The sequence below is a fragment of the Syngnathoides biaculeatus genome, chromosome 16 (assembly GCF_019802595.1).
Source record: "Syngnathoides biaculeatus isolate LvHL_M chromosome 16, ASM1980259v1, whole genome shotgun sequence".
Taxonomy (NCBI): domain Eukaryota; kingdom Metazoa; phylum Chordata; class Actinopteri; order Syngnathiformes; family Syngnathidae; genus Syngnathoides; species Syngnathoides biaculeatus.
In genome coordinates this window covers 21,084,236-21,093,289 of record NC_084655.1, presented here as the reverse complement: position 1 = coordinate 21,093,289, position 9,054 = coordinate 21,084,236, and the positions used below count along the sequence as shown (strand labels likewise).

At 43.6% G+C, this 9,054-nt stretch overlaps 1 protein-coding gene and 1 long non-coding RNA gene across 6 annotated transcripts in view; one reads left to right on the top strand and one right to left on the bottom strand.

Moving 5' to 3' along the window:
- Positions 1 to 18: 18 nt before the first annotated feature.
- On the bottom strand, positions 19 to 8,789 carry nr5a5 (nuclear receptor subfamily 5, group A, member 5). 2 transcript variants are annotated; one of them, XM_061845625.1, is made up of 7 exons: positions 8,255 to 8,789; positions 6,525 to 6,640; positions 6,317 to 6,458; positions 3,543 to 4,249; positions 2,571 to 2,690; positions 2,339 to 2,486; positions 19 to 1,307 (listed from the first exon to the last, which is right to left on the bottom strand). In XM_061845625.1, exons 1-7 carry the CDS (start codon positions 8,340 to 8,342, stop codon positions 1,060 to 1,062), a joined length of 1,569 nt encoding a protein of 522 aa, XP_061701609.1. In that variant the 5' UTR covers positions 8,343 to 8,789; the 3' UTR covers positions 19 to 1,059. The 2 variants fall into 2 exon arrangements, with proteins under 2 accessions (XP_061701609.1, XP_061701608.1); XM_061845624.1 differs by having other exon boundaries at positions 3,543 to 4,252; positions 8,255 to 8,788.
- LOC133514188 (uncharacterized) overlaps positions 1,419 to 9,054 on the top strand; it is a 27,168-nt gene continuing 19,532 nt past the window's right edge. For all 4 annotated transcript variants that reach the window (XR_009798735.1, XR_009798736.1, XR_009798737.1 and 1 more), the window contains exons 1-2: positions 1,419 to 1,506; positions 2,614 to 2,697. This is a non-coding gene — a long non-coding RNA (uncharacterized LOC133514188). The remainder of the gene's footprint in view (positions 1,507 to 2,613; positions 2,698 to 9,054) is intronic.

The window sequence follows — 9,054 nt, the reverse complement described above, 5'->3', positions numbered from 1 at the left end:
TAACAATGAACGGAGGGCTATTTTTTTTTTTTTTACTCTTCTAACCAGTGCTGATTTGACACAAATTGAATGCTGATCACTTTTCACAGTGGAGAATAATTTCCTTAATAATAAAAGCTGCATATTTCCCTTTTGTAAGAATAAGCTAGTCTGCTGCTTAAGCGTTGCTTAGATGTGCGTTTGGGATCAAATGTGTGTGTGTGTGTGAGGAGAGACTTTTTGTCTCCAGGGATTCTGTTTATTACCATAAATTGATTCCCTTCTTTTTTTTTTTTTTGTCCAGGCTTCTTGATGAAGGATTATTCCGGACTGTAGCAGCCCTAAATCTAAGCCACTCAGTCTATTTAGACTCCATGTAAAACTGGGGAATGTAAAATGGTCAAATCTTTACTATTACGCTACATACTTGCTCGTGATTTAGTTGCCGTTGTAAAGTCGCCCCCCCCCACCCATAGCTTCCTTTTGCCGCCTATTTAAAATCACCGGCTGCCTCCAACGCGTGTTAATGTTAACGACATTTAAATACGGCTGTAAAGACAGGAAAATTAAACAAAAAAAAGAACAAAAAACTAGAATGTGTGCACGTACTATGGATGTGTGTATTTATTTGTTTATCGAGTAGTATGTGGTTATGCAATAACTTAATTTTGATTCTGTGCAATCCTCCCCCTTTAAATCCTTGCCAACCAGGGGGTCTATTTATTTAGTTTGCTTTAGAGTTGTTTAATTTCAGGTTCTGCTAATGTATTTTTGTCGGTTTGGGTAGTTTTTTTTTTTTTTCCCCTCTTCCCCTCTCCTCTAGTCATAACACTTTTTTTTTCTCATCATCAAATCTGTGCCAGTCCGTGTTTATTTCATTCATCAACTCTCCTTGGTATCAGGACCAGAATAAAAATCATTTTTAAATCATTGTCACCTTTTGTTGTTTCGTGTTGGCGTTCTACAGTTTTTTTCCTTTTTTATTATTTTTATTTTTAAATGTTACAGCAGCAGGTTGAGGTGGTTCCCATGTAAACATGAAAGGCAAAACTCCCAATTTTAATTGGACTTCTTGTGATCTCAGCTGTGTTTGGTGTGCAGCATCTCTGTGAGCAGAGAGTTGCAAGGCAAGTCACCCAACAGGTGACGCTGGTACAAATACTCCTCCACCTGCAGGCTGATGCTGCGCACCTCGGGCAGCCGCAGCAGCAGCTGGCCGAATTTGTCCGAGTGACCCGGGTGAGTCCTTTGGGTGTGCTCCATCAGCGCCCTGTTCACCCTCTCCTGCGTGTGCTCCACTTGCCGCCGACTCTGCACGGACTTCACGTCTTCACCGGACAAATCAATTTAAAAACAAAACAAAAGAAACATTGGATTGACGACCATTCTGAGCCTGCGTGGTAATGTAACAGAACTGAGATTTTTTTTTTTTTTTTTTTGGGGGGGGGAATTATGTGCTTTCAGGTGAATTCACTCTTCACGAAGATTCTGAAGCAACGTGGAGTTACCAACATTTCTGATCGACAGGTACGTTTACCAGTTCGTTTATTTTTTTTAAACAATGCCGTACACTGTTTATTTAATCGATAGCACCCCACCCACACAAAAAAAAAACTACAAAAGCATTTTTTTTTTTTTTAGTAGCGCCATGATAATGAAGTCATGCTACAACGTAGCAGCCCTTATTCACTGTTCTAATGCTAGCTTAGTCTTGCTAGCGCTGCTAATTTGTTTGGACATGCAAAGTTTCATTTTTAACACCGCAAAGTCCCGTCTTTAATTTGACTTTCTCGAAACTTTTCAATACAAATGTGCACCATTACTCTACTACACGCAAGGACTACTTTTAGGACTACTTTTTCCATACCTGTCAAAACATTGAGAATGGCTTCTATGGCTAATGTCAGTGAGTTCATCTATAGCTTATTGTTAGCCTTATCATACAGATCACCTCCTTCCTTATTGACTAAAAAATAAGGAATTGATCATCGGCATTCAGTAGATATGTAATCTTTTAAAACATTTTTCTTTTCCCATCATTGATTCTCCTTGGCGAATCTCTCTTACAAATATCAGGTATTGTAGCCTGGCTGATAAATAGCCATCTTTTTTTATCTTTATACTTAATAAAATTAGAACTTTAACTTAAGATATTATCATGGAGATCTACAATAAAAAATAATTGAATATGAAGCTCCTCCAGTTCCTTCAGCATTGCTCGAGTGATAAATCGCAAAATTGTAATTGCTAGATGGTAAGTCTTTGCTGTGATGAGTTCACCAGCATTATCATTCTGAAATTTATGTAATTCCTGCATTCACCAGTCACACTTCTCCCAAAATAAATAAATAAAGCTCACCAGGGTTAAAAAGCACCAAATATTTGAGACAGACAAACTCGTGCCTGTCAAAGTGCAGCGCCTTCAGTTTGGACACCAAATCCTGTGTCCTGGTGACTAAACTGCTCAGTGTGGGTCCCGCCTGAGAGATGATTGTTGACATCTCGATCTGCAGAGGAGAATGAAATCCGCTCGAAACATTTGAGATTGCCACCCTCACTGTGCCGTTTAACTGCGGGTGGCCCCTTGTTACCTGCTGTCCCATGACCAGATATATGCAACCTTCTTTTCCGTAGGTCACCTGTCTGCAAAGGTGGTCCAGAACCAGGAGCTCACTCCAGCAACTCTGCAGAAGAACCATCTGGTCCTCCACCTTTTGGGTAGAGTAACGTGAATCTCAATGCATTGACAATTGTCACTGAGTAAGCACAAGTCAAACAGATCAATACATTGTTTAAAAAAAAAAAAAATAGTTACAACACGTGAGATTTGCTGTATGGCAACAAAAGTCCAATTTCTCCCCTACTGGTCTAACAAATGTTCATATTTGCAAGTCATTAAATGTACTCTTTTTCATTTTTGTTTAAAACGGTCAGTCTGACCTGATAGAAGTACATAATTTAAAGCAGTGAGTTCCAACATTTATAGAGCCAGGGCACGTATTTTACAATTGAAAAATCCCACGGCACACCAACAAAAGTAAATAGATCGATTAATTACTTTATGGACTTCCTGCCATCTAATAGAAGAGGATTTTTTTGTTCTGTCTGTCATTGTGCCTCACTGGCATAAATAGATGAATAAAGATACATTATTTCTTGGAAATAAATGGGGTTTTTTTTAGCAATAAAATAAAATTGAATAGAAGAGCGCTCACGGCGCACTGTTTGGGAATCACCGATTTAAAGGATCTGCACAAAATTCAGCCCTTAGGCCCCATCTTATACCTCTAATTAGATCTAAGCAACCACCACGTCTGAGGAAAAACAATATAACGGATACAAAAGGTGTGATGGACAATGTCTCAGTCATTAACTCACGGGGACATTCATAGCACAGCTCTGGCATGGCGGGCGCTCACCTCTAAATTTGCGCTGACCTGTTAGCTTAGCTATGTAAATTAATGATACTTGGCTTACCTGCAGGAGCTTTGATGAAAATATGGCGGAAAAGCTACCTACGTTAAATTCTTGTTTTTGCATCTGTTATTAGTAAAGCCGTTCACCTTGAGCTCCTTAAAGAGCGCACTGTTCCTGGCCCACTCCACCAGACCAAACAGAGTCTGGTCCGCCATTTTGCACATGATGCTGAACGTGTTGAGGCAGTCGTGCTTGCCCCGGTTGGCCTGCTCCCTCTGCAGACTGGCCACCACCTTGGCGCACAGCTGGCTCTCGTCCTGCTCCCCTTCCAGGAGCTGAGCGAGGAAGGCGGACGGAGAGGGTTCGCCGCAGGCGGCCGGGAAGCCCGCGGGGCCTTGCGGCGGAGGGGTGGGGGCGACGCTCGAGCACGGCGACGTGGAGGGCGTTCGTAACGTGTACGGGCTGCTCGGGGTGCTGTGTACGGGGTAGCGGGAAGGAGCCTGTCTGTAGCTCAGAGGCGTTTGTAGTTCTTCTGAGAGGTAACCGGGGAATGTTGGCGGAAGCGGCAGAGGAGGGACTACTCCGTCGTCGCTCGTGCCGCAGTCTAGAGGCGACGGTGCCATTCCGGAGGGGTACATGTGCGACTGATGGAAAGCATCCGCGGGCAGGGGGTTGCTGGTGTGGTCGCACATGAGCGGACAGTCATTTGACGCTGCGGGCCAGAGCCTTTGCGTTGTTTCCACTATAGTCCTATAGGGGGCGGCGTTGGCCGGGGGATGGACTTTTTGTTCTTTCATCTGCCGATAGAAAGGCCCGAACTTGTTCCTGCCGCCTCGCATGCGGTCCGCTCTCACTGCTGTCCCACCGGGGCATGAAACACACACCAGTGCACGCTTTTAAAGATGTTTCAAAGAGAGGTGCTCATATCCCGACGGGTAAAATTGGAGCATATTAGGCCTCTTCCAATCAAAATCAACAGAGGTCGGACTATTAATGATTGTGTGAATATCCAGTGGTGTGGGTTGTGTTAAGTGATTTCTGTCACTGAAAAGCGAAGGCGCCATTATCGCGTGTTACTGGAAGATTATCACGAGAGAACATCCTGAGCTCCCCCGCATTCCGATCAAAATCAGGAAAGGTCTGATTATCGGTTGTCTCTAAATGATGACCCTGATTGTTAATCGTGGTGTGTGATATGTTAAGTGAGTTTCTCCACCTTCCCATCAAACTCAAATAAGGCCTGTAAAAGATTATCCCAAGCGATTATCCTGTGGTGTGGGTCGGTGTGTTAACTTCATTTTAACCCGCTTTTGAACAAAATCACCAGTGGCACAATAATTACGGGGATGAGAATTTTCCGCGGAGTCGCGGAATTACAAGTTTGTTCAGATGAAAATGTCATTATCGTGAAATGTGTAGATTGTTAGAAAATTTGCAGGGTTAGCGGGGTACGGCTTGACGCGAGGCGAGGCTGTGATCAAGACCGGGCGCCAGCATCTATCGGCAATGCTCGTGAAATTACTCACAGCAGTGATAGCGAAAAATAGGCATTGCTATCTGTTTGCATTAAATTTGATATTTATAATAACGTCAACGTTCCGATTTCCGGCAGCATTTTGGTGGTATTTTCACTCTGATGTTAGCATTTCATCGAGAAGCGTTCAGTTTACTACAGCATAGTTATAACTTACATATGTTATCGAGCGGTCTGCACGTTTTCCAGTATGGCGAAAGTCTTGGAGTGGAAAGATGAAGATCATGCCAGGGAAATTGATAAAAACCATGGGGTAAAAAAATGTTTCAGATGGGACCGGCTTGAAAAAAAGTGTAACTGTGCATATCGGAACGAAAACGGTATCAACATGTCTAACCGGACACATACAAAAAGTGGACGTTCCCGGCAAAGTGCTGCGCACTCTGTGTTCCGATAGGAGCAAAAAAAATATCCAGGAGCAGATCCAAACCAGGAAACACTAAGGTAAGTTGGATGTAAATTTCTCAAATATTATATAATTGACAACTGTTGATACGATTATGACCATCTGTAGCACTGGCCCTGTAGATCATGCATTTTATTGTTCACTTTTATTTTTCATGATCTGATATGATATATTTTGTGATATTTGTTCTCAAATGAGTCCTATCTGTATTTAAAAAAGAAAAGAAAATAAACCGCTGGGATAGGCTTCAGCCCACATACAAAGAAGCGTGTTCCGGCCACACGTTAACCTACGTAAACATCACTGTGACCGACTGTGTTATCTAATCTATCTTATCTTATCTATCTATCTATCTATCTATCTATCTATCTATCTATCTATCTATCTATCTATCTATCTATCTATCTATCCAAATGACTTGTGTACTTATTTCTGAAGTATAACTTGTAAGTGCAGTAGCCTATTTCATATAAATTTCACTCAGTCTACATTTTTATGTCGGACGTTTGGCAAAATTTCTGTATGCTGATTGTTTGGACTCATATTTTAAGATTTCAAAATATTATGATTGGCCTGTATTTACACTGTTAGAAGTAACCTGAGGTCACCATTTAACAGTGTGTTTTTATAAAAAAAAATCCTTCCCCCCCGTCCAAAGGCAGACATTTTCAATGTTTTTCCAAATTTGTCATTCTCATCCCTGTAATCACATTGCTGTTACAGGTCCTTCTTGTTTGGACAAAAAAAAAATGAAATCTGCGAAAATGTCTGAAATCGCTGCGTACTCCGCTGTAAAGCTCCGTCCACTATTTTCTTTTCAGAGCACGGCTTATCTCCGCGCTATAAAGTTATCTTATGTAAACTGGGTTATTACAGGCCGTGCTCGCGCTGCTTTTTACGACCTTTTAGATCCTGCGAAGAGCACATGCGTGTCAGTGGAGCAAAATTGGAGGAGCAAAGGGCAAACGCCGAGGACTTACCTTCTTTCTTCATGCCCACCGCCAGACACTTCTGGAAGCGGCAGAAGGGGCAGCGCTTCCTCTGCGAGACGTTCACGGGGCAGCGCTGGCCCTCCGCGCAGGTGTAGCGTTTGTCGTTCTGCACCGAGCGTTTGAAGAAGCCCTGCGACGACGTCACAGTTAGGGCTGCTGACTCGACCGGGGCGCCGCGTTGCGTCGTTGGCGTTACCTTGCAGCCCTCGCAGGTGAGCAGGCCGTAGTGGTACCCCGATATTTTGTCCCCGCACACGGGACAGCCCTCGCCCGACTCGGGCCTCTCGTCCGCCTCCCTCCTGGGCTCCTGAGCTGAGCCGGCGCAATGAAAACACAACTAAGTCCAGAGATACATGCAGGAGCCGACGAGGTTCGCTTGTGCGTCGCAGGCCGAGATAAGTTGTGAATTGATGAGCGTCCATGCTACTGATAACTCTTACTTTCTAATAAGAACTCTTTTCTGTCTCATGTTTCACAACCTGTATTGAGCCAAAGCACATTTTTCTTTCATTTTTGAGCACCGTATTTTCTGGACTATAAGGCGCACAGTCAATGAATGACCTATTTTAAAACTTTTTTTTATATAAGGCGCATAGAATAGTTGCTACAGACGAGGCTGGGCTTACGTTATGCATCCATTAGATGGGCTACGCTAAAGGATCGATATTGATCCATATATAAGGCGCACCTGATTATAAGGCGCACTCTCAGCTTTTGAGAAAATTAAAGGCTCTTAGGTGCGCCTTATAGTGTGGAAAATACGGTAAGCCAAAGCAATAAAAGTGTTGCTTTGGTGCCATCTTGCGGGATCTTAGTACCAATTTAAGGAAGTATGTTGAAGTGAGTTGAGGAACTTCATTTCAGTGGTCTCAAACATTTTAGTTGTCTGACTACATTTTTCAGAATCATGGACTTTACTTTCACGCCTCATAAAATTGTGTGGTGGGCTGCCTCTGGGCCTTGGGTTTGCGAGCTGTGATTTGGACAAAAGAGGTGCTTTGCTGCCATCATGGCCCCAGCCAATAACATGTGCTCCACCTCTCGCTCGAAGTTAGCTGTGATTGATTCAATCTCAATAACCCTGATGGGGGAAAAAAAGAATGGATGGGACAATTGCTATTGCTAAACTTGCTCTTCTTTAAAACACATCTGATGTTGTTAATCAGTTATTACTTTGCATTCCATACAAGTAATAGGAAGTTATTTGTAATCAATGGAATCAATTGAACCTTTCACTTTCCCTAATAATAAGGCGGTGTGTAGTTATTATAGCCAAAGGCAACGATTTAGGAGTGCTATGTTGCTATTTTGGTATCAACCGCATCCCAAAATGTCAGTTATTGAAAATAATAATTTTAACAAAGTGTGCCATAACCGTTCACCGTTTTTAGCTTATTTTATTGCCGTGCCGGAAAGACACTTGTCCCATCACTAGTGTAAGACAATCATGTAGCGCCATTCACTTTGATATGCGTCATCACAGTTATGACACTTACATAATTCTCTTGAGAACTTCAATCTGAACCAATTTGGCACTCTTACGCTTGCTAGTCATTTTATTAGGTACACTTGCAGAACGGAAAGAGTTCCAACGCATCGCACAGTAATTGATGATAATATTCATTAGATTCTGGGTGACCGTCAAATGCGCAAGGAGCCATTTCTAATATTTTGGTCTTCGTTTAGCTCCGTTACTGATTTACACCTAAAATGCGTCGAGGGACATCGGCCACCAGCAAGCTTGGCCTACATGATAAAGTTCAAAAAGAGAGAGAGAGAAACGGCTCTCAAGATGACCCAATGAAAACTACAACTATCCTAAAAAGAAAATTAGAATTCGAATTTTTCAGTCCAGTTTTGAGAGCGTGGATTGGGCTGGCGTACCTAACGAAATGATTCCCGTTCCGTCCCCCGGCTCCTACTCACACGTCGATGCCCCCTCTGAAGGAAAGACGTCCGCGCGGGGTCCAGAAGCCCGCCGCTGCTCTCGGAAGTGATCGGGAAGGTCCTCCATGCCGTCTGCGGGTGCAACGGGTCCGCGGTCGGACGAGGTCAGGTCTTCATAGTCTCAGGTACGGGGGCGGCGGACGCACAGTGCGCGAAGGACCCGCCACGCAGCCCCGAGCGCTCCCGGTGGACTGACGGCCGTTTGAGGGCCACATGCGGACTTTGATCGGTAGTTGTAAAAAAAAAAAAAAACTGACTGGCACTCCTCGCCTACGTCCGCAGGCCAGTCCGTCACATAGCCATCTGCTGGAATGTTACTGTAGTGAAGTCACTGAGCCATCTCTAACTTTGGAGCTGCAGGCTCGATAAGATAACGTTCAGTGGCGCGCCGCCGCGAATGGTGACCATTCACAGATTTCATATCTTAGTGTTGTTCCTTTGTGTTGGGTATTGTTTATGGAGTCGCCAAGGAAGCGCATTACGAAACGACATCTCACTCGCAAGATCCCTTTGATAGAAATGATAGACGTGGGCTCAACGGCGGTATGTGGTATGCGCAATAAATGGGGTATTTCTGGATGGGGTGGCAACGCACCCACCTCACCAAAATAAATCCTACAGGTAAAATGATTAAAATGTGCACTTTTCCCACTTGTCCCTATTTTATTTTTTTTAATTGAGGACCCTCCTTATCAAACCCAACAAAATCCTGATTATCATTCATTCAAGACAAAATCTGCTGTGCTTTACGGAGATTTTTGGCGACATCTGGTGGCGAA

Bases quoted from the DNA above. Each gene is read 5' to 3' on its own strand.
- nr5a5 (XM_061845624.1), bottom strand. From the start codon at position 8,342: ATGGAGGACCTTCCCGATCACTTCCGAGAGCAGCGGCGGGCTTCTGGA. The intron at 2,487-2,570 runs GTAACAAGGGGC...TCTCCTCTGCAG, and splicing joins ATCTGGTCATGGGACAGCAG to ATCGAGATGTCAACAATCAT. The intron at 1,308-2,338 runs GTGAGCTTTATT...TGTCCGGTGAAG, and splicing joins TTTGGTGCTTTTTAACCCTG to ACGTGAAGTCCGTGCAGAGT.